General features: G+C 47.2%; 1 protein-coding gene across 4 annotated transcripts in view; it reads right to left on the reverse strand.

Moving 5' to 3' along the window:
• Nucleotides 1-25368, reverse strand: part of YEATS2 (YEATS domain containing 2) — a 1971885-nt gene that overhangs the window by 227417 nt on the left and 1719100 nt on the right. For all 4 annotated transcript variants that reach the window (XM_069617830.1, XM_069617832.1, XM_069617831.1 and 1 more), the window contains one exon: nucleotides 1345-1419. In XM_069617830.1, the coding sequence (XP_069473931.1) occupies nucleotides 1345-1419 (75 nt within the window). The remainder of the gene's footprint in view (nucleotides 1-1344; nucleotides 1420-25368) is intronic.

Raw genomic sequence — 25368 nt, forward strand, 5'->3', positions numbered from 1 at the left:
AATTATCTCCTGAGGTATAACCTGTAAAAGTGAGGGATTGTATATTCTCTTCCTCAGTCTACTAAAAGGCTGACGTTCTGGCCACCTCACAATTTCAAGAGACCCTTGTGGCTGAAGATTGCCCAGGCACCACATCTAAGAAAATATACTTCCAATTGTTAAGCTCCTAGAGCAGCCCTGTTTGATGCCAAATTGACCATGCATTCCAAAGAAGCAGCATCAGAGGGTAGTGGCTGGGAGTAATTTGGGACCAAAACATTTATAGCACAACATGCCCGAATGACTCCATATGAGAAAAGAGGGAGAAGGAGAGAAAGATACTTGCAATGATTAGGTTTTTTCAGGATAGGGACCTCATCCAAAAAGAAGATCACTTTGAAAGCCTTGAGGGGAAGAAAATATCTCATGGCACTTGTCATTAATGGACCTCTAATTGTTTGTGGAGGAAGAAGAGGACTGAGTGGAACCTTGTTTGCTGCTGCGGCTGTTTCTTCTTTTCTCAACTATGGCACTCATTTTGGTTCTAAAACCGTTGCTAATCAATGCACCCAAAGGGAGGGCTCATATAAGATTTAAACCTGGAAACAGACTCTTTGTCTGGTCGGTGAGTAGCTAGAAAAATAACAGCATCCCTTTGCCTGATTGCCTTTGGTGCATCTAGTGACATGATTTGCAATCCCCAGAGTCAAAGGTCTGGGTCCCAAGAACAACAAGCATCCTATGTGAGGTTAGGAGAACATCATTAATGGAATGCAAACTTAACCCGGTTTAAAAACTAAAATATAAGAAAAAACCCTTTTCAAATTCTGAGAAACATATGAAAATGTATCAAATAATGAGCAAAGGAGCTTGCAGTGCAAAATCTATGGAGGCTACGATATGCAAAAAAAGGGAACTGATATCAGGGCCACAAAATGGTACCTATATGAGCTGAATGTCATTTTAAGGACTTAGTGATATTTTCCAAAGATGCAGAATTTTCAGAAAGTATCCATTCGAAATAAACTTAATATAAAGAGGAATGCAAAAGTGTGGGACCAAGAGACCAGACTAAATGCCATGCCAGTTGTGGCTATGTTTACACTCTTCCTGCCTGCTTCATACTGATATGAAACAGCAGCACAGTTCTCATGTTGAGTTGTTGCTGGACTTGACAAGCATAAACATCCTCACATCTAAACCTGATGCTCTGCATGCATCTTTGTGAACGCACACCATGGCATAATTTTGACAAAAAGTGCACTTATTGGATACAAACTTGGAAAACATTTAGTCCAGGCTAAATATATAAGTGTATTGAATAGCAAGACTAAATATATACTTTTAAAGTAGAAGAGAGCCTACCTTTACAATCATGTCTTCTACAGCAGATGCATAGACATTTTTTTCGACTTCAACCGGTTGGAAGCAAACTCCAATCTACAAATAAATCAACACATTCATTTATAGGAATATTAGAAATTTGCAATAAAAGATTAAAGGAAAATGTCTTACAAAATAAAACCCACATTAAGGTAAAGAATAAAACACAATCCCAAAAAAGAATGAGCTCAAGAAAAGCAAAACAGTCCCTGAATCAAGCTCTTACTGACTCAACATAATTTTCCTTTAGCAATTCCGCTATCTCAAAACAATGCTCTTACATAATGGACAAGAGGAGAAACTGCTGAAAGGCTAAGTTTAGGACCAGCTGCAACATTTTCAGCTAGTTGTTGACACGTCTTAGTCAAATCCTTCTCTGGATTAAAAAAAAGGCATAAAATTACAATATATTCAATGGCTGGATATACTAATTATCACTAAATCCAAAAACGCTCAAAACGTCAGGATTGGGAGAGGAAAGTACTTCGCCCATGCTAACAAAACAGGAACACAACATATCCCACATATTTAAAGTGAAAAGCCCTTTTTCTTAAACAACAATGTGAGTCATAGAACAGAGCTATAGCTGCCCCTTTTAACTATGCCCGAGCCTGCTGACTTCCATGATGACATTACCACAATGGCCTCAAAGCCTCCTGGCAGTGCGAGGAAACCTTGCAAGAAAGGCATGTAATGCTCTGCTTTCCCAGGACTCGGAACGGTTCCCTGTGTTAATATTCCCGCAAAAATATTGCCATACAAAAATATCGCCATATTTATGCAGCGACATTAAGGCATGGAACCTGCGGGGGACACCCCCGCAACCCCAACATTATTTTTAAAGGAGCGGGGGACACCCCCGCTCCCAAAACCCCCAAAAATGAACCCCCCAAAAATATTGCCTATGGCCGTTCCAAACGACCATATATACGGCGACATGTTTGGTGGAGATAATATGTAGTGATACCTCAGAACTGATTTAGATATCTTGGAACATCAGACTGGCCGTACAAGCCCTGGAAACCTTGCTGCACCTGGCGCTGTAGCATGACAAATGAAAATTAATTTTCCCACAGACCAACCGTTAATGCATTTGATAAGTAATGGATCGAAATCAAAATGTAACGTTTAGTCTCTTCATCGGAGGGCTTCATTTTATCTAGACAGGGCCCACAATCTTCTCTGATATTTTATTTCACAATATCCGACTTACAAAATGTTACCACATCAGAGAGCACATTGTCTTTTTTAGGAAATGTGTCTTCACTAGATAGCAGCAGGCGATATACTTTATTGCAAACAAGATTAAGAATAATGTATGCTTACTTGCTGTTAGCTATAACTATTTACCACGGGGATTCAAACCCACAAAAGAACTACCGTCATCAATACTGCACTCCCTATGTCATTAGGAATAGTTTACTATTTAGTTTTCTGTCAGAAACAAACGTATGTCACAGAAATATTATCTTGTTATGACGATAAATGATTAGAGTACCAGGTGCTCAAATTGAATGTGTTATCTTTGCCGTTTGTTGTAATTAAACTTGAAATTACGCGAATGCCAAATCATTGCTAATGTTACATTCGGCTTTTCTTCCAGCGTATTATGTTCAATGGCTGGAATGACATTTTTGTTACATTTTTACCATATTCAAGAAAAAGTACAAATTATTGAATATAGTGAATCTTGGATTTGTAATCCCGTTTGCTGAAGATGTGTACAATGTCTGTACCACTGTATGGGAACTGAAAGAAATTCCAGCGGCAGCAATAACAAGTATACCTTTTGCCCAATTATTCAGTGCACATCCCTTTTCTCAATACTGATGGGTGAACCTGCTTGCGGATACAGGGCTCACAGAAGCATGGCAGCATGTCTAGGTGTCTGGCTTCAGCAGTCAATCAGTTTCCATCCATCTGGATCAGAACCAAAGAGGCAGCTTGCACAAAAGGCCCTTCAAACATTAAGGGTATTTAAAATTATCTTCCCATTCAAAAAGAGATTTGCAAAAGGATGGTGAGATACAGGGTTCGAAATGGCTGGGAGCTGAAAGCTATTTAGCTCCTGCTTCTACCCTAAGAGAGCCTGTTTAGCTTAAAACCCACAGCTACCAGGAGCTACCTTTGGCTCACCAGGCCAACTCGTGCTTGAAAAACATGCATATGTTACATTAACTGAGTTTTTGAGGATGTAAATGAAGAATTGGGACACATTTAAATATAATGGATTATACAAAATGTGTAGAAAGTGACGTCTGCATCTCATTTGGAAGTTAGATTCGCAGTGCACTGTGTATTCGCTCCTAGTTCCCCAGTGTTATATCCTGACACCCGAGTGCAAGTTTTAGCTCCTGCTTGACGAATCTTAATTTCGAACCCTGGAGACAGACATCTTGATTCAAGTGGAATTCCAAGACGACAAAGGGAGTTAAGGTGGGAGTGTGCATATCATTGTCTTGATATTTACGTTTCCACCACAGAGGGTTTCAGCAATTTGCTGATGCTACTCACGGATGTAACCGTGTAATAAGACTATCTTCGAAGTCACCAGGAACTCAAGATGATGCTGGATGAATATTTCTGCATTACAAATGACATTCATTCCCATGCCACATGAATTTCATGAACCTGGTAAAAAAAGTGAAAGAAGCCATCACAATGCCTCCTAACCATAGAGCTTCTTTCCCGATTTAAAGGCTCTGATAATAGCCACTAAATAAGTCTGGAAGAAGTACATTCTACTGCCAGACAGATGGGTAATAAATGACAAAAACATCAGCTAATCAGACATAAGGTTATTGTGCCCCTGGCTGATTGAAGCATGTCAAGACCATAGGAGCTCACCCCGGCGCAAGCACAAGTTGAAGGACCCCGCAATTTGACTCCAACTGGGAAGCCGGCACCGCAGACCGACACAGGCACAGATACGGCTACTACGACAGACACAGATGAGGCTGAAGACTTCGTACCGGCTGACGGGGAACCTTTAGGTGTGGACGAGCCCCACAGGGCCTCTGCACTGGATCAGGTCGGCTCCTTTCACACCATGAAGTCCAGGGCCGTGGACCTTCGCCTGGGGCCTGAGGAGACCAAGAAGGAGGGACTCCTCTTCCAAAGACCGAATCCAAACGAAGACCATCATCTTCATTCCTTTGCTCATTGATGTCTGGGAGGAGGGCTTAGCTCTGATGAAGACTGAGCACTGCGCCGCCCAAGTAGGATAAATTAAAGGAGGGTCCCGGATTCAGCCCTCCCTGTGCTTGAGGTCCCAGCATTCTCCCGACTCATGGTCTCTGCCGCATCCGGGAAGCGCTCGGCGAACCAGTCGTCTCTGTCCATAGTGCCTCCTGACCAGTGACCACGAGGGGAAGAAGCTGGACGCGATGGGTAAGAGGATCATTTATACTGCCGTCTCCACCATTAAGGCCGCTAATGTCCTTGCCATTCTGTTCCGCTATGACCATAACTGTGGTATAAAATGTGCCCTATTCTGGACTTACTGCCTGAAAACAAGAATGTTGAGGTCCTGGTCCTGTCTCAGGAGGGGGGAGTGGGTCTGGGACCATGCCATTTCAGTGTCGTTGGCCATCGCGGACACAGGGAATATTCATGAGCATGTGAATCCATGACAGACCCCATGCTGGAGGAAATCATTTACAGTGTAAAAATGCATTCACTTTTGCAGAAATATAATGCATGTCTTTCAGAAATATATGAAAAATCACTGGTGCAGGACAAAAATTATAGTCTTTGCCCTAACACTCACTGGACCCAAACTGGAAGCAAGAAAAATGTCCAATGGCAACTAAGTACCTACAAAGTCACTTTGCACAGAGTTTCGGTGATTAAGTCTTCCCATAGAAATAAATAGGACCAAGTCAATCGGCAATCCGGATGTATAGAGAAAAAGCAGTCCCAGTTCTACCCCACTGGTCATAATTTGGCAGAACGTGGTAAAACGGTGGCTAATCCTCCAGCAAGTAGGTAACTTGTTGGTTCCAAAAATTCCAGTAGAAATCTGAGCCTCTACAGTGTTTCTCCTTATATACCACAACTAGAAGGGCCTGGGCTAAGCTAGCCCACTAAACAAATTAAGGGGCTCGTTAGGAGGGCACACCATCAGGTTGGTCCCTAAATCTAACTCCACAGTATGCGATATGGCCAGCCAAGGGTCAGACACTGGACTTAAACAATAAGGACCAATATGGAGGATGCATCACTGGGCTTGCAAAAGGTTCACATGTGCATGTGGGCCATTCTAGACCTTCCTTGTGGTGCCAGTGAACAAAGGAAGCCCCTAAAACATAAAGACCTAGAATAGGTTTTACGAAATGCATTGGAATCCCAATAGCTACTAAAAAGGTACATTGGGCTACCAATGCGGTAAATCAGCATGCACCTGAAATGAAGCCAGAACTAAATTACAGGTGCCACCAGCCTACCCACTAAAATGAATGTAAGATATTATGATCACTCTAGGGCACATATGAGGTGCATGAGACGCATCTGTGTACCTTCGAGCCTGATGGGCGACCCGGGACCATATGATCTGAGTGAAAAAGGGTTGCAGTGGCATGTCAACCTAAGTTTAAGTCCTGATGTCCATCAAAAACACTGATCCAAAAATAAAGAGGGGAAAAAGCAAGACATCAACGGTACCCTATAAACGTCATACAGAAGTCCCAACAAAGAAATTCTGTCTTTACGGGTGGTCTATACTTGGATATATGTAACCTATACTCCACAACATCAAGCCAATGGCCATTTCACAAGCCAAACAGCTAAACCTGGGACACAGAGACAGACAATCCAATTTCAGTTCTCCTGCATTGAATCTTTCAAAGGATCACATGCTCGAATATTCCCTGTCAGATTAGGAATCACTGGCAATTTACATTTTTTCCATAGTAAAAAGCAATGTACATTGTTAATGGTGCCTGAAAAGGCACTCACTTGTCTAGTCCCTCCACCTCACTTTGGTCCCTTTTGACCCTATCAATGAGGTGGCAGGGCTTAAGCTCCACCCCAGGCAGGCATCTTAAAATTGTTCACAGCAGTCTAGTGACTAGAGAATCCCCCACAGCTCTCCTGAGCTTTGTCTTTTTATTCAGTCTTTTTAAAATAATTATTTCATTAACAGATGAATCCTCCTCTGCTTTACACATACTGTGTTTTGCAGTTCAGGAACCTTTATTTTTCGTGTTGAAATCGTCGAGGAAAGATCTGGCACCTGGTCCCTAATGGCCATGGTGGACTCAGTCACAGAAGGCCCCTCTAAAGAGAAAACTTCACTTTTCAAGGACTGCCTCAGGTGCTCCAAAAAGATTGTCTTAGTAAGAGACCCTCAACACAAGTGCATATACTGTCTTTACGCTCATGACATTCAAGGATGTCACATTTGTCAAACCTTCCCGCAGGAGACCCTACAGGACAGGCACAGAAGACTTCTTCTTCTAGAGAGTAAGTGCCAATCAACTGATGATGAATCTGGTAAAATCTCCTGTCACTTCCCCCAGGACCCTGGAGAAGCATGCTCTCAAGAGGAGAGCTTCATCAGTGGAAGAGGGACAGCAACACTGGTAACAACAAAGAACAGGGGAAAAGGAGTCTAGGATATCTTCTGAAACGTCCACAACATCATAAACTCCATGTTCTGGTCAAAAAACACCAAAATCGACAGACTCATTCATCCATGACTATTACCAAGGTACCGTCCACGTACAAATCTTCCATGAGGTCCTATACGACGGGCATGTTTTTATAGTTCTCAAAAAGTGTGGGTAGGAACTACCCGCACAAAGTCTCTTCTTCTCTCCTCAGTGCAGTGAATGACTGAGCTGCAGTCTTTCTAGGATCCTGAACCCCACAACTAACACAAAAGTCCAGGCCAGAACTCCTCCACGTAGATCCCTTTCAACAGACGCTGGGACTTTTGAAACAGTGCACAAAAGAGTTCTAGCTTCTCACTAAGCTCCCAAGTCCTTGGTTCTTCTCTGAGCTTCTGGACCAGAGAGTTTCTCTCTTCTAGGGTCCTTAACCCTATGTCACTTGCAGTCCCTCTAATGCTGGAAATAAGCACTGTGAGTGAGACAACCCAAACTTCTACGTTTTCCCACCTCAAAGTGCTACTTGGAACTGAGCCTGAACCTTCCTAGGCTTAAAGCGCTGGTCTTGCTCTCTCCCCATACTCATCTACCGAGTATTGAGGTACCACCTTCTCCCCCTTTTGCCCCCTGCCAAGCTCCTCCAGAATCTCCTTTTCACTGACTAACCACTGGCCAGCCGCTACCAAACTCCTTTTTTTAGCTCCTCCTCCAACAACAGCAGTGTCAGGCTAAACTAAGCTGAGCTAAGCTGAGTGCCTTATATAGAGGGCCGGGGGATCTCCCCTCCTCCTGGGTAGGATTCTGGGTAAGGAACTATACCTGGGCCAGCCTGGCCTTGGCATAGATTGATTAATGCGACCAGGATTATGCTGGCTAGGCCTTGTATATTTTTGGTTCCTTCACCATTTTGAAATTCATTTTCGGAGAAAATTTCAATTGCTTACCTGTAACTCTTGTTCTCTAACATGTGTCTGGCATGGATTCATATGCTCATGAATATTCCCCGTCAGGCTGGGAAATCCTCGGTAAAAGAAAAAACGGTTTCACTTTAGCTTGAAAACAACAATTCTCCTCTAAATCAATCACTGTCCTCTGGGTCATACTGCACCCTTCCAATGACAGTCCTCTCCCTAAGCTCCACGCCTGGTGGCCATCTTCAGATTTGGTAAGCACGTAAAGTGGCAGTATGAACCAAGAAGAGCCACAGAGGAGACGGAGGGAGGGTTCGCATGCGAATCCATGCCAGACCCATGCTGGAGAACAAGAGTTACAGGTAAGTAACTCACATTTTCTCTGCCCTGGTGTCTGGCATGGATTCACATGATCATGAATAACGATTACACAGCAGTACACATACACAACCATGGCAGGTGGCAAGGCTCAACAGAAGCAATAAACACTCACCCCTGGAACAGACTCACCTCGAATGAACAGGTTGTGTAGCACCGCTTGGCCGACACGGGACTCCTCCCTGGAATCCCCGTCGACACAGTAGAACCTTGTGAAGGAGTGCATGGACCTCCACGTAGCAGCCCGGAAGATGTGCAGCAGGGGCACACCAGAGAGAAACGCTGTTGTTGCTACAATGACTGGTGGAATGGGCTCTCGGCCGGTCAGGAAGGGGTCTGTTAGGCAGCCTGTGACAGTGTATGATGCAGCCAGCGAGCCACCTGGAGATGGAAGACTTCGACAAGGCATTCCATGATTCACAGGTCCAAAATTGACAAACAATGGAGAAGTCTTTCGAAACCCCTTTGTGCGTGCCACGTAAAACTTCAGGGCCCGAGCAACGAATGCAAGGCCCTCCCCATTGGTGACGACGGATTCGGGAAGAAGACCGGCAACACCAAAGGATCACTGAGGTGGAACGCTGAGTGAACCTTTGGCATAAAGGCGGGGTGTGTATCCAGTAACACCCTGGATGCGTGGAAGGACAAGTACGGCTGCTTGCAAGACCAGGCCTGGATCTCCCCGACCCGCCTGACTGAGGTTATCGCCACAAGGAAAGTTGTCTTCCACAAGAGAAAATTGAGCAGGGTTTGATGCATCAACTCAAAAGGCGCCGCCATGATTTTAGTCAAGACCATATTGAGTTCCTAGGCTGGGGCATGGGCCTTCACTGGCGGAAAAGTCCTGAAGAGGCCTTTGAGGAAATCCTGGATGAGTCTGTGCGACCACAGGGAACGCCTACCCGGTTTCCTGGTGTAACAGGATATGGCAATCAGGTGCACCTTGATAGAGGCGTGAGCCAGTCCAGCCTTGGCCAAGGAAAGCAGGCATGGAAGGAGCTTTGGGGCTGTGATGCGCAGAGGAATAATCTTCCAAGTCCGGCACCACACAGAGAAACACTCCCACTTATGGCCGTAGAATGTCAATGTTGAAGAGGCTCTGGCCTTGGCCAGGATGTCCTTACACCCTGCAGGTAAAGAATAATGTGCAAATTAGAGGGCTGTAGGAGCCAGGCCCTGAGGTTCAGCGACGCTGGGTCGTGGTGCAGAATTACCCTCCCCAGAACACCTCTCTGGAGAGAAAATCGGGAAGTAGTGGCAGCATGATGGACGGAGCCACCGCCGACCATAGCAGGTCTGGATACCAGATTTATTCCAGCCACGCCGAAGCAACCAGTGTCATCCTGCAGTGACACAGTGTTTTGATCACTCATAGCAGGAGTGGGAACGGAGGAAAAGCGTTCAGGAAAAGGCCCTCCCACGGGAACGAGAACGGTTCCCGCATCCTCCACAGCTGCGGGAACCTGCAGGTGAACTTCTGACATTTGGAATTCGCCTCTGTCGCAAAAAGGTCGATCTGGGGTTGACCTCATTCATGGAATAGAAGACCCACTTGGTCCTGGAAAAGCTCCCACTCGTGGCGAGAACGTAGCTCCCTGCTGAGTGAGTTTGTAATGGCGTTCTTGGTGCCCGCCAGGTGAAAAGGGAGACATATATTGTGACGAATGGCCCAGTGCCACAGTTCCTGAGCCTCCCTGGAGAGTCAGAGAGCGCGTCCCGCCCTGCTTCCAGATGTGGAACATGGTGGTGTTGTCTGTGAAGATCCTCACCACCTTGCCCTTGCGCGATGGTAGGGAGTACTTGAAGACCCAGAAGACGGCCAGGACGTTGATGTGAAGGGTCTTTTCTTCTGGAAGCCAGAGGCCTCTAGCGTGCAACTGTCCGGTGTGTGCTCCCCAACCTTCCAGAGAAGCATCCTTGGTGACTGTCTCCTGGTAAGGAGGGATTTGGAATGGGGACCCTTGCATGGGATGAGAGCGCATGCCCCACCACTGCTCGTCAGAACTCCTTGTCAAGGGAGATTTTGTCCGTCCAGGATCCCGAGACTTGCAGCCACCTCACACCCAGAAACTCCTGCAGAGGCCTTATCTGTAGTCTGCAAAGGAGGCTATGTGTCAAGCTTTCCTGTCGGGACATGACACCGCTGATCTTGTCGGAAGGGCTATGCAAGCAAGTTCTGTCACGAGGAGATTCACCTGGTTTCAGAAATCGGGTTTTGCACAAGATGTGCATGCAAAACTTCTCGATATGCCTTTTCATAGGTTGCATTTCTTTGGACCAAAGGCAGACTATAGCCTGGAAATGTTTCAGGCCCCCAAGGCCTGAAACGATCAAACGCTCCTTCTCAACCATCGCAAACTCTTCAATTCATCAGAGCGGTTCTGGATTTTCCCTCTGGCAAGGTGTTAGGCAGAAACCTGAGCAGTTCCCTCTGGGACCACTGCAAAAGAGACTACAGGTGTTTGCTAGTAAACCCACTTGGTAGCAGTCTGTACCACACAGATTCACTTGGTAGCTGTGGCTGAGCAGTCAGACTTCCCTCAAGAAGAGTTAGGCAGTATACAGAGTATTCACAATAGGTCAAAAGAACACAGTAGAACAAGCAAACACTGACCAGAGCTTGGTGTAAAAGAGATATGGGATACATTACTCACTGTAATCGTATTTCTGATGCTTGTATCTGCTTAGATTCACATGCTGCGCATAGGCCGACATCTAGTGGAAGCTGCGTAGTATTACAGTTTGTTTTTCGAAACTCGAAAATGGGCGTTGACACAGGGCGTGCCAGTAATACTATCCCTAGTGAGACGTCCACTGTACCCAAGATCCCTCACGCGTCTAGGATCCTCAGATTGTTTTTTTTCCGCCACTGGCACTAATATCAAGCAGTTCAAAAACACGGTCACTAAAAGATATACACTCCCTTCAACGATTAGTTAGACAAGTCTTAAGTAAAGCAACACTTATTTTCAGACAGCGGTGAGCGCTTAACCAAGATGGCACTCTAATCAATCGGTTTAAAAGGGGGAGAAAGGCAGAGCAAAGATAGAAACAGATCCCAACACTTTCGGAAGAACACAGTAGGAGAAGAAGGCAGGTTAAAACCGTAAAGTCAAAGTTAACAAGGCCGGACCCACTTTAAGAGGCTCCGGTCGAAATGTGTCCAAGGTCACACGGTTCAAAGTGCCCAAAAGTCTCGCAATCAGTTCAGAAAGAGTTGGACCAAAAGAAAGGGACCAGTTAGATGGTCAAGGCGGCCAGCCCAGTCCAGAAGGTTAAGGGATTATTATTACCTTGTAGCAATCTTTAGAAAGGAAGGCCTTGCGGACACGGTACCTTAAAGTGGTGAGAATACTTCAGCGGGGCAGTTGTTCCTGGCAGCGGATGCAAGTCGGTGCTTCGTCCGGGGGAAGAGAGGATCTCGTCGGGGAGGAAGATAGGAGTCCGTTGCACTGCCATGGAAGAAACCAGCCGCAGAGTTCTCAGTTAAAAGGAGTAGTCCTTTTATTCGCGGTCCAGTGGTAAGTGGCTATCCGGTTGCCGGAGTGCTTGGCACGGGCAATTCGACCACAAGACGTCCTGGGATGCAAGAAAAAGAAGGTAAACTGGTTGTGCCCACCAGTCAGGGGAAGAAGACTCTCCAGCCGGGAGATCTTCTCTGTCGTCAGGAAGTGGTGAGTCGGTTCCGCAGGGCTCCACCGGTGGTGTCATCGTAGCAGGTCGGCTCAGCTTCTCCCTCGTCGGATTTTCAGGTCCTGTGGTGACTTCTAAAGTTCCAGTCCCAAAAGCCCTGCTTTTATGCAGCACACCCCATTCACTCAGTCTAGCTGTCAATCAAACATGCTAAGTGGTGAGCCGGCCGGCTCACCACTTGGGCCAATCACATAAGAGTGCGACTTGAGTTACCAAGGTAACTCAGTCCAGGGTGCCTAAACCCCCTCCCATACCCCCTGTGGTAACCAGACAGAGTGGCACCACTTTTAGAGGCTTCTGTGGAGAAGCCCGCCAAAAAGTGGAACAAAGGGCTCGACTTGGGTTGGAGTCACAGAAGAGAACACAAATGCCATTTTAGAATCGAGTTCTGTCAAAAAATACTAACCGGCCAATTAATATTAAATAAATAAACCGGCGGTATGTTTGAGGATATGAGAATTAAATAATTAAAGTTGGTAGCCTCAAACAATGGGAAAATCCCATAGAGATATATTCGCGGTCGAATATAAAAAGTAGTATCCACTGCCACCAGCCAAAACTCGATCAGGGGGGACGGAGACGTGCCCCCTCGAATAACAGACCCCGGGGCAATCGAATTGCCCCGACCAGTACGTCCACAATAAGATGGTTTGTACTGGTTTCTGTTCATAATTTGGGACTAGTAAAGCCAATGGTGACTTTACATGCCCTGGGAGACAGTAGCCAGTCCCACCCAGGGTATGGCGTCTATGGTGGGGTGTCACTATGACACCGCTGTGTCACTGCACTGAGGGTGCTGTGTAACACACATAGTAAAAACACATGAGACCCTATGGAGTAAAAGACCCCATAGCCCATAAAACACATTAACAGTCCAAGGAACCCCTCAAATCATGTCCAAGAGTGTGAGGAAGAGAGACTCACTCTTGGCAGGAGAAAAAAAACAAACTCCAGAAATCCAGCAAAGCTGCTGGGGGATTCACTAGGTTAGGAAATTCAGCCTAAACAGAGAATTCTCCCTAACACAAGGCTTTTCCTCCGTAGGACATGGCTCTACACAGCCAACAGATGGTCACCAGATTTCAGCCCTAGACATCCTATGGTGGCTCGGTTTCATGGCACGACCCCCTACCGGAGTGTAATGGTGCACAATTTCAAATAGGTTTTGCAGCAAGGGCCTCAGAAGTGGTCTGGGTTGTTTTACCACCTTAACCCATTGAAGGTCTAGAAAATCTTCTCTGATCTTGATGGGCAGTAACTTATTTACCCTTTGGGCTATAGTAATACCGAAAGGGTTTGCCTTTTCACTGTGAGGAAGTCTGGGTAGGCTGCCTTACGGCTTCTCTTAAGGACTTTGATGTGGCCTTGGGGGCCTAAAACCTTTCCAGGCCATCGTCTGCCTTTGGTGACGCTTGCTCAGGTGCACTTTTAAACATGGAAAGTGCAGCTAGGTGGCCTCCAACTGTGTCGATATTAAGGTCCATCTGGTCAAACATATTAGCAACTGTGCCATTGTAATATAATGATGGGTTGAGCTCTTGGTCCAGGCACCAACTTGTGAACTTTTGCCAGCGACGAGCACAGATGGACTTGATGGATGGACGTCTCACAGAGAGCATCACACCAAGAACCTCTGTAGGGAGAGTCCAGTCCTTAAATATCCATCTCTCAATAGCAAGGCATAAAGATTGAGTGTCCTGGTATTGAGGTGAAGCACCCTATTACAAGCCTGTGCCAATACATATTCCCTCTAAGGGATCCTCCGAGGGCACAGCAGTATGTCCAGCATGACTTGTAACAGGTCCTCTGTGCCCACTACAGTGCGATCAAGGACATGGTTGTTCAGCTCCAACTTCATCAGCACCACCAGAATCAATGGGAATGGAGGAATCACATCTATCCAGAAGGTCGAATTCCCAGCTGGATCACTAGTGCATCTATTAGGTAGCCCAGGGAAAAAATCTTCTCCACAATTTTCCAATTTGGCACCCACTCTGACACCCCTGTGAGACAACTCAGTGCATCCGCCTGAGTGTTCAGACTGCTGGGTGATGTATGATGATGTCCCATTCACCTAGTTCTTTATCGTCCCAAACCAAAGGAGCAATACTTCTCTCCACAGCTTGCGCAATCCCACACTACCCATCCGGTTGATGTAGCACATGGTGGTAGTTTTGTCCTTGGAAGCCCGGCAGTTGAACCTCTAATTGATGGTAAAAAAAGATTACAATGCCTGACAAATAACCCCGAGGTCCAGCAAGTTGATGAAGAAGGAACTTGCTTTGCCTTCCGATAGACAGCTCCCCTAAAGATCCTACAGATGAGCTCTTCGTCCCATCAGGGTTGTATATGTGACCAAGGTGGCTGTAGGCCACGACTGTTGAAATTGGAACACCTTAAAGAATTTGGTCATGGAGGCCCACCAGAGCAGGACTTTTAAGGCCTGTACAGAAACCTGGATAGTGTCCCTGTTGAACTGGGACCACTGTAGTGACTTCATCCACAGTCTTGTTTCCAGCACTAAGATGCAGGATGCCATGAGCCCAAGCATCTTTAAGAAAAGCCCAGCTAGATTCCCTTGATTTGTTGCAAGTGCGTTACTGTGGGCTCTATACTTAAATTCATGCCTCCCTTCGTATCCAGAACTGCCACTATAAACTTTAAATATTTGAAGGAGGTCAGAAAGGGCCTAGGAAGGTGATAAAAGCTAATTGGTGGAGGAGAGTGCACTTAGTTTATAGGTCCGACAGGGACTGTGAGACAGGCACAGACTTAAGGAGAACATTTTAAAAACCTTTATTTAACAGAGTTCCATGGTTGTTGTAATACCTGACTGGCCCCAGCTCTAAAGGGATTTTTCCCTCAAATGATGATTCTAAGGGCCGTCGAAGTCTGCAAGTCCAAAACCAAAATCCGTCTGTATCTAAACCTATGCTTTCCCTCACTCTTTGACAAAATGTGTTAGGAAGACTTCTTAAAAGAAAAATAGTAGTTTGGGGCGCTGTTGAGCTGTCCGAGTAATGGCTGCCTAGCCTTCGAGCTCCGTGACATACCAGCAGAGATCCGACCTCATCGGCAGATTCCTCATCTGTTTTCAGCCACAACCGTCGCCCTATACAACTAACACTCTGGGGCACACCCACCTCAAATCCCAGAGGGAATCGGTACTTGGTGGCCCAGATACGACCGTCTGAAAACCTGACAGCCTCGCGGGTCCCCGGGATGGGCCGTGGCAGCCTCTGGGCTGTCTCCTGGTGCTGCGGCTGCACTGTGTGATGCTGCTGCTGCAGGCGATTTCCACCAGACCTGTGGCGGACTTCGCCACCCAGCTGTTTCCTGCGGTCACCACCGGCACCCTCAATCCGGCAGTGGACCCAGCCGGCTAGTGGAGCTCTGTACCTGCTGCTGCCCAGGGCTCGTGAGAGGGGCCTGTCGCCGCCCGCTCCCTTGGTGCCTGATCTCCTGTGTGCAGCGGGGGCTTCCCTAGGGCTGCGCTGGGAAGTCGCGATCCTCGGCTTCGAGGGGCTGCCGCCCATCCATGCTGCAGGGGGGGGACGGCGGCTGTACTGTGTCAGGTGCCACGCACTGATACTGCCTCCCAGGGCCCTCGCTCCTTCAACCATGTCGCCCCGAACGCGGGAGGGGCCGCAGGTGACAGCCTAGCCAGGACGACTTTTCAGGAGACGCCGGCTGCCGCCCAGCGCACTGACCCTGCAGCAGAACTCAGGTGAGAGCCACCCGACCGGGGGCCATGCGCAGGCCACAGCAACTCTTCCCCTGCTGCATATCTCGCTTCCCGCCGGCCCTCCCCCCTGCATTGAGCGGAAACTGCCATCTGCACGACCTCCACTGTGTGACTTGCCACCGCCTGTAGTGGGGCCCCCTGGAAGCGGCCCCCACTCACCATCCATAACTTGACACATGCATCAGGGCTGCATCATTTGGGCCCACCTAGTGCATCGGCCCACTACACCCCTGTGAACTCCGTATATCTCACACCTGACCAAACATTAAGCGCCAGCCCGAGTAGCCACCAGCCGTATTGTAGGCACCTAGGGGCCCTGCAGTATATGCTACCCTCGTTACTGTGACCCGCCTCACACATACTAACAGGGCGGTACAGAGATCAGCCTTTAAGCAACTGCTTCACTATTGTACTGGGAGGACACCCCCGATAATTGCTCAACCAGCGGCCCAGTCCCCACTGCCCCGCATCTTGCGGCTATACGACATCTCCATTGACATTTGAATACCTGCTGCACCAGAGGAGACCTAACTGGCCCTGATCCACGGCCTCCAAGTAAGCATTAGCACTAGGCATTACGCATTAGAGATCCATTACTCTGAAACTACATAGTGATGTCAAACAAATCCTGCAGAGCCAACAAAGTGGGAGCCATGGACAAGTTCACCAAAGCTACACCTAGGCCAGAAATGGGCCAACCATCACCCGATCAGGGGTAGCTGCCCCTACCACCGGATGCACCGGCCCCTGTCCTCACTGCTATCATGGAGTCCATGGCCACAAATTTCGCTCCTTTCACGAGAAATTGGACGACATCAATGCAAATGTTGCATCTCTCAAATCTCGCCTAGACCAAACTAGCACTAGGACCACGGAAGCAGAATCCCGGATTGGAGCGAACAGAGATGGTCTGCACTCGTTGCAGGATACGTTGCCCTCCATCACTCGCAACATGATGTTCGTAAAAGCCAAATGAGATGATTTGGAGTCAAAATCACGCAGGAATAATATAAGAATTATTGGCGTCCCCGAAAATGCCATTAAAGGCCGCATGGAACTGGCAGTCAAAAACCTGCTCAAAGAACTACTTGACAATCCTGAACTGTCCCCTTTTTTACGGTTGAACGTGCACATCACGATTTATCTGCACGGCCAAGACCCGGCAACTTCCCCAGACCTATCATCGCCAAAATTCTGAGTTACAGGGATAGGGACCTCATCCTCCATCTGTCACGAGAAAAAAGTGAGCCCCGTCTGGGCTCCCAAACAATCAGGATATTCCCCGACTTCTCCGTGGGAGTGTAGCAGGAGAGGCAACAGTTCCTTGGAGTTAAAAAGATGCTGAGAGAATGCAACATCCCATATGCAATACTGTTCCCGGCCCGACTTAAGTTCACCTTCAGGGAGAAACTATACTTTTTCACAGTACCGGAGGAAACAGTAACGTTCATCGAGGCACAGATACCGCTACACAATCCTGCGGAGGACCAAATGGACAATGACCGAGTCACAACCTGGACCTACCTAAGTTGCTTTAATTTTTTTTTCTGTCATTTTTCTTTTTTGGTCGCTGGGTTAATGGAAATGCTAAACCAGTAATCCCCACCACACCCGGGGAAACAGCCCATGGGTTGTGGCGCATCTGCAGGAGGGGACATCGACGGGGGCGCCCCATCAGCAGTGCATACCTCCCACTCTGGTACACCGGCCACTGGCCACCAACAATGGTTGATCTACACCTTTCACAAACTGCTTTTGATGTAACTACTACCTATAGCTGTAATGGCCAGAAGCGTCTCAGCATCAAGACTAGGAATTGTGAAATGTAATACTTCAGGGCTATCGCCCCAGACCTATGGTCAAATGTAAAGATTGTCCACTGAACTGAACACTCCCTCACATATGGGAAGGGGGGGTACCACCGGGTGGATGATCTCACGGCCGGGGGGGCAACATTACTCATAACCTTACCCCTGCTGCGCTCAACCCCGCCTGGATCACCTGAGCATGCCAAGCCGCGCTGGTGGGGGTAAAAGGGGGACACCAGGCTTATCTCCGTTATGTTGGTAATAATGCAATGGTACTAGTCTCACCGCACATTCTGCCAATCCTAAGTACCAGTTACGGTACTTCCGTTTTCTGACCAAGCTGGTTACACGGCAACAGCGCACCCCACTGTGATTGCAATAAGTATGTTGGAAGCCATGTTAAATGTTGGCCCCTGTTGGGCCTGTAGTTCGGTTGGTCCATGTATGGATTTGCCTTCTAACCCCTGTTCGTGGGGAGTTGTTTGGGTCTTAGGGAGTGGGGAGGAGGGTGACACTGCCTACATTGGAAGGGTGGTGAGGGAGGGGGGGAAGTGGGGATGGGGGTTATTACTTTGGAAACGGCAGAGGCATATCGACACGCCACGTCCCGACGGGCAGCAACATTAACAGCAACCACATGGGACGACAAACATGCTGGGATGTACCGTAGACAAGTGAAATACCCACCACCATACTGTAAGGGAATAACCAGGGAATTGAGCAACCACACCAAGGCACGTAGGATTATGGCCTACGTCCATAGGCACGGCAGTAAAATATTGCTGTTGCAGGAAACACACTGTATGGGCAGCCTCGCATCCAACATGGCACCATCATGGGGGCCGAATAGGTACTACACATCCTACTCCACTCAGGCCAGAGGTGTGATGACGCTAGTTCATAAATCTATTAAGTTCACATTGCATAAGAGCTACATAGATCCCGAAGGCAGGTACGTCATATTACATTGTTCATTAATAAATAAAGAGTACCTCCTTGTAAACACTTACGAACTCAACATAGACACCCCAGACTCTGTAGACATTGTTACTGCTATACTGCTGGGTTACGTGGGAATTCCGATCATCTGGGAGGCGACATGAACTTGATACTAGACACTAATGGACAGGCACTGCACCCAGACAACTATCCGGCGCGGCGCGCAGATTACATACTCCTAGCGCAACACTGGACATCCATGATGCTTGGAGGGCACTACATCCTCAATCACGTGAATATACCTATTACTCCTCCGTTCACGATAGCTCCTCCAGAATCGATATGTTCCTAGTTTCCAGTGAATTGATGGGTAGGGTGGAGACAGCACAGATATTGTCCCGTACGCTATCAGACCACGCCCCGGTCACCCTGACTGAAGCACTGGGAGCACTCGTTACGAATTTCAGCACATGGCGTTTCAAATCCGCTGCCCTTAAGGACATTGTGTTCAAGGCCGACATACTGGCAGATATAGAGACTTTCTTCGAGTGTAATTCCCCAAAAGATACCTCCCTGGGAGTTTGGTGGGACGCTTTTAAAACATACATAAGGGGGATGGCCATATCTAGGGAAAATGGAGTACTAAAAGTGATAAGAGCAGACCTCAGTCGCTCTAAATTCCGGCTGCGAGAGCTGGAACAGGACTACCCAACGGCGGCTGATCCCGCCAAACTCACTCAAATTAGAGAAGAAGTCCAGACATTTAACTCGCATGCCACAATAGAAATACAATACCTTAGCCGCCCACAGGCGGCACGAAGGTATGGAGAGGGGTATAGACCCTGGAAAACGATAGCTAACATAACTAGGAGTGAGTGGGGTCAGGCCCAGATTGCCTCGGTCACAAATGACCGAGGCGTTCCGCACTGGTCGGACCAGCAGATACTAGAAATATTTACTGAGTCTACTCTAACCTAACCTATATTCCCGCCCTCCCGAGCATAGCGAACAACAGATGAAAGATCTTCTCGACCAGATACCCACAACATACATTTCCTCCTCGACCAGAGACCAGCTGGATTCCCTGATTCTACTAGAGGAGATAGTAAAGCCATCTCAAACCTTCCTAAGGGCAGGGCACCCGGCCCCGACGGGCTCACGTCCAAATTCTACTAGGAACACGTTTCCATACTTTCCCCCAAACTGCTAGAGGTCTGGGACAAGTCGCTCCGTGTGTCTGTACTACCTCCCTCCCTGCGCGAGGCCTTAATAACAGTGCTGCTCAAGCCCAATAAACATGTCGATGAATGCAGATCTTATAGGCCCCTTTCTCTCATGAGCAGAGACACCAAGATCTTCGCCAAGGTGATAGCGAATCGCTTCCTCCCGTTCATGATGCACCTGGTCCATGAAGACCAATCGGCTTTGTCCCCGGAAGGTCCACCTCTCTCAATATTCGGCAGCTATTTAACGTGATGGCCTGGACTGACCAGGACTCAAATGCCGTCACAGTGACACTCGACGCTCAAAAGGCATTCGATATGGTCTCATGGAAGTACATGTGGCTAGTATTAGCCGATGGGCATCGGCCCCAGTATGATTGGATACATTAAATTACTCTATTCCTCCCCGGTGGTCAGGGTCCGAGTTAACTCCCTAACATCTACTCTGTTCACACTATTCAGGGGCACCCGACAGGGCTGCCCATTCTCCCCAATCCTCTTTGCGCTAGCGATAGAACCAATGGCGGACCACATTAGAGCACACCACACCCGTAGGGGAATACGCTTAAAAGACACACCCAAGATCATATCTCTTTATGCTGATGATGTATTACTAAACATAAGGGACCCCAGCACTCACCTTGACCCCATACTACATGACATTACTCGAATAGGCACCTTCTCGGGATTCACCATTAATTATTCCAGATCCGAGGTCTTCCCTCTTACCAACTCCACCCCACAACCGACAACTGAATACCCACTTCGTTGGTCCCCCGGGGGGGATCAGGAACTTGGGGGCCCAGGTGTCCCTATCTAAAACCACCCTGCTGGCAGACAATTACCTCGCCGCAGCACAACTAGTCGATACGAAAATTGAGCGGGGGCGCACTCTTCCGCTATCATTTGCCGGTAAGCTCTCCCTTATTAAGATGGTCTTGCTCCCTAAGTTGCTCTATGTCTTCAGTAATATAACCATTTGGCCTGGGGGGGGGGGGTCACGAGCATACACAAAACCTGCGCGCAGTTCTTGTGGCACTTAGGTGATGTGCAAAAGAAATGGTCAGATATGACGCTTCGATATGAGCGGGGGGGATTCACTGCTCCTGATCTAACATTATACTGGATGGCGGCACAGGCCTAGTATGCCACTCACTGGTACCCTGGCTCCCTAACTCGCCCACATGTCAAATTAGAACCCTGGTTGCTTCCAGAGTTAACATAATGACCCTCATACTACACCAGCGTTATGATATGATATGGCATTTATAACGCACCTATACACAAGTGTTTCAAGGCGCGACTCCCCCCTTGATCCAATTGTCACCACCCTGCGGGCCTGGAGACGACTGTTAAATGTGACAGCGGAATCCCGGTCCTATTATAAATGGCTTTCCGTATAGGGGTTCCCAGAGCTGGAACCGACGCACGACACTGCACAAGCCTGGCACTGGAGGACTCTGGGCTACCAGGCGCTAACAGACTTCTACCCTGAGGGCAGGTTTATAGACACACAGACACGGAAGCCGGGCCACTCTGGAACAGCACTGGAGATGCTGCAATATTACAGGCTCCGGTCTGAGTTCCGAGCCTGCTGGCCCGCTTTCCCAGACGAGCCCCCCGACACTCCAGAGATCGCGCACATTGCTAACTCATGTGGAGCACGCAGGGTTGTCTCCTCGTTATATAAAATGTTACTGGCGAGCGTCCCACCCCAATCGTACCAAGACCTTGGCTGTGAAGTCAGTGGTGTGGACTGCACTTACGTGACCACTACTATGTGGTGTCTTCACTTATACTAAGTGTATATCCAGAATTTCAAAAAATAGTATGATCGGTAAGTTTTATGCAATTTTTCTGAATTTTTATTCATAGAATTCTGAGATTATAAAATCTCTACCAGTGCAGGTGCCATTAGATGGGCCAATGCATTTCGGGAAAAACTTCGTTCATCAGGGCCTTTTTAGTCTGGTCATCATAATCATAACACAAATAAATAATCACCAAACTAAAACCAATCATTTGAATAACCACTGTGTTTGTAACCAATAAATTGATATTGCGCAAGTATAATATCAACCATGTTCATTCAATATGAGCATTCCATTTCGTGCATACATTTGTGACAGCCATTGAAGTCACATCCCATAGATCAATGTTATTCAAGCCAAATATTGTCCCCATTAATTCAATGTAGTCATCCCATGTCATCAGATAAACCGCCATAACATATATTGATAACATGCATCACAGTTGTTTATGAAAAAAGTATTTTAAATATACATACGGGTTGTTGTCGTTAATTGCATGAGTGGTGTAACAGTAATAGAAAAAAGAGAAATAATAAATTTAAGTTGGCATTTAGATCGTTAGTGTGTGAGGTAAAGAATGTATTAGATGGAGCTGAAACTAAAATTTATTGTTACACTCTATTAACTTCTGTGCGTTTAACGCATAGAAATGCAAGCAACATGGGCTGCTATGTGTTGTCCGTGAGCGTTTGAACCATCTATCGGAGCGAATCTATAGAGGGAATATTTAAAGTGAAATATCATCACTACTCGCGGTCAATGTGTAGAGCATGCAGAATTCTATAATCCTGCTGTCTCGTTCTTACCTCGCATCTTAGTCAGAACGGCGTGAAGCAGCGCGAACGCGCGCTTCGAAGAAGAGGCACTGTTATAAAAGTTACTATGAAAACGCTGTGGAGACGTGCAAGTAGTGGGTTACGTTGGCGGCCCTATTTAAATGTCAGAACATATCTTTACGAGATGCTATACTGAGTGTATTTAGTTAGCCAAGTGTAACTTCAATGTGCCCAGCTAAAAAAAATATTACATTAGGTGAGTCTGTATCCAACAGGGTAAAAAACCGTGTGATATATGAAAACAAAGGCCCTGTGTCTACGAGTTCGACCCATTACTATGGATAAAGTCTAATGCGTGCCACGTAGGTTTAAGGTACCTTGTTGCGTAGGGCACTTAATAGCAGGAACCGGGTGTAATGCTACTACAATTTAATATTGTCCCATGATGCATTGTGTTTGATACCGATCTACCTAGGTCTATATTAACTCATCATCTAGTCTGATTCTGATGAACATGTTCGTGACTCAATATAACAAATCTTTGATGAGAAGGAGTTAACAAATTTTATTTGTGAATACAGATTGACTCAAATAACTGATAGATTAATGCACACAACGTTCTAACCCAATATAGTTCCTCAACTGCACTTATGGAATTCGAAGTTGTATCTGCTGCTCTTAAATTATGTCTGTCAATACCCCAGCGTCCCTCCCCAGCCTCCAGGAGCGCGCAGTGGATGGGCGGATGAATTGGGCCTCGAGGTCTCTGACCAGCTATGGGAAAAGATGTGCTTGCATACTAACAAAGTGTCCCGCAATTTCCGCTTCAGGGCCATACAATATAAATTACTGAACAGGCTGTATTACCCTCTTAGGGTCTCGAAGTTTGCTCACACCACCACTCAAACTTGTCCTTGCTGCAGTGTCGAAAATGCAGACCATCTACACATGTTCTGGCCGTGTCACAAGTTGGGAGACTTCTGGGAGGGAATCCTAGGGACACTAGCTAATATCATTGGCACCGTGGTTGATCCCGACCCGCTCGGAGTCTTATTTGGGATATGGAAAACTGACGACACCAGAAGCATGGCCAAGTTCCTAAACATCAGCTGTACTGTGGCCAAGAAATGTATACTTCAAAGCTGGAGGAGCCCCACTCCCCCGACCTTTCAGAAGTGGCTAAACGCACTTAGATGGTCTCGAAACTGCGAAGAAGAGTACCTTACTATGCTCCCCACTTGTTCTCGCCGTAAGAACATATGGTCTGCATTCAACAGCTACCTTAATCGCCTAGAGGAGACCTCATCTGAGAGTGGTTCCTCCCAGGTCCCACAGTGATATCTTTCAGTATCATGGGGCACACTATTGGCATTATCCCCTCAGCAGCTGGTATACTGTTCTTGTAATTGCTGTTTGAAGTGCATTGTATATATTGATTATAACGCCCGCCGTGAGGTGTGTTTGTTGTAAACCTCTGTCATCAAAAATAAAAAAATTAAAAAATAGTGGATCCCAAAAAACATTTAAACTAAAGCTGGTTTCAGGTGGTCTTCTCACCCGTTGTAGTTCTGCAAATGTCATAAAAATCAGTATGGTCAAAACAGATCGTACGTTAACCCTTCTTCACAGGTTACTTGCAATATTCTCAAACAACTTTCAATGTCTCTAGTTCCTTGGGCTCCCTTCCCCAAGCTTCAATTCCTCCAAGTGTCGAACAAAACAAAACATAACAGTTCCTCATAGGCTTCTCAGGGTTCCTTCCCAGTTCTACGTAGGCTTCTCAAGGTTCCCTTCCCCAAGCTTAGGCCCCTTTTATGTAACACGAAAGTTCAGCTTGTCAGGATATGTCTCCTCGAACATCTCAGTTCTTTCATGGGCGGTATCTGAGGCTTTCGAGGTCACGGTCTCGCCACCTGCCACCTGCCTCATCTGATACCCTTCGGACTGGCACACGTCCCAAGGGAACAAGCAGTTTGTTAGACATGGCCAGCAGCCGAGTATCTCACTCTGGCTCCTTGGAGACACGGCCTCCTAGCCACACTGCACCGCCTCTGGCATACCGGTTCAGCGTCTTGTCACTCCATTCTTCTCCAGGTTCTCCCGGCATTCCTTACTGCTTCCTTTTGCTGCTTGGCTCCCGTGCTCCACACTGCATCTCCAGCTTGCTCTCCAGTCTGTACAAAAACCACACCTTTTATAGTTAAAAGAAGGGTCAGGTATAAGTGGTCAGTGTTAAATGCCTGACTATTAGTGGGGCAAACTAATGGGAGTTATAGCAGTCTTCTCTCGGTTTCTCAAAGTGTTTCTCATAGGTAATCCTCACTGCTCTCGGTCACCTCTTCCTCGTCCCAGTATATGTTGGTAATGGGTAGGGCATGATGGAATGGAACTGGAAATATCCCATAAAAGCTGAGGGGGGAGGATTATAGGTGATATATTGGGAAAGGGGGGGAACACCATGTCTTGCCCTTGGGTGTTCTCCTCCCAATCCCTCATGACCCTCGACTCAGGTGATCCTCCATCGCTTGTCCACCCCCAGGCCCGGGATCCACCAGGCCCGGGATCCAAAAGTGATGGCCCTTCCCTTGCCACCTGAATAGAGGATGCCAGAGGTGTAGGTGGGAGAACAAAGTCAGATTTCTCATAGGACTCTCTGCAGATCTGGCCTGCAGGATCCAGAAGTCGTGGTACAGAAAGATGTGCATTCTCTTCCAGTCAGATGGCCAGCCATGACCTTTTTACGAATACTCTGAGGTCAGAATTAGGCTGAATAGGCAGTGTGAACTGGATGTGAGTGTGTCCTACTACAAAATAAAGGTAATTCCAAAATATGGGGGTGGATATGGACGTTAAAGTATGCACTCTCCACGTCTAAAGAAATAATCCAGTCGTAAATTTACAAAGCTTGGAGCATCTGCAACATGGTGACCTTCTTGAATTTGACCTTTCGGCGGAGGATGTTGAGGATTCTCAGGTCTCAGATGAGTGAGGTCTTCATCATTCTTTGGAACCAGGAAGTAACGGGAATTCCAGCCTTTTCCAACTTACTCTTCTTTAACAGTCTTTACCACTATTTTCAACATAAGCCAGTATATTTCCTGAAGGAAGAACCA

This window comes from Ambystoma mexicanum, chromosome 10 (genome assembly GCF_040938575.1).
Source record: "Ambystoma mexicanum isolate Mex_15411 chromosome 10, UKY_AmexF1_1, whole genome shotgun sequence".
Lineage (NCBI taxonomy): Eukaryota > Metazoa > Chordata > Amphibia > Caudata > Ambystomatidae > Ambystoma > Ambystoma mexicanum.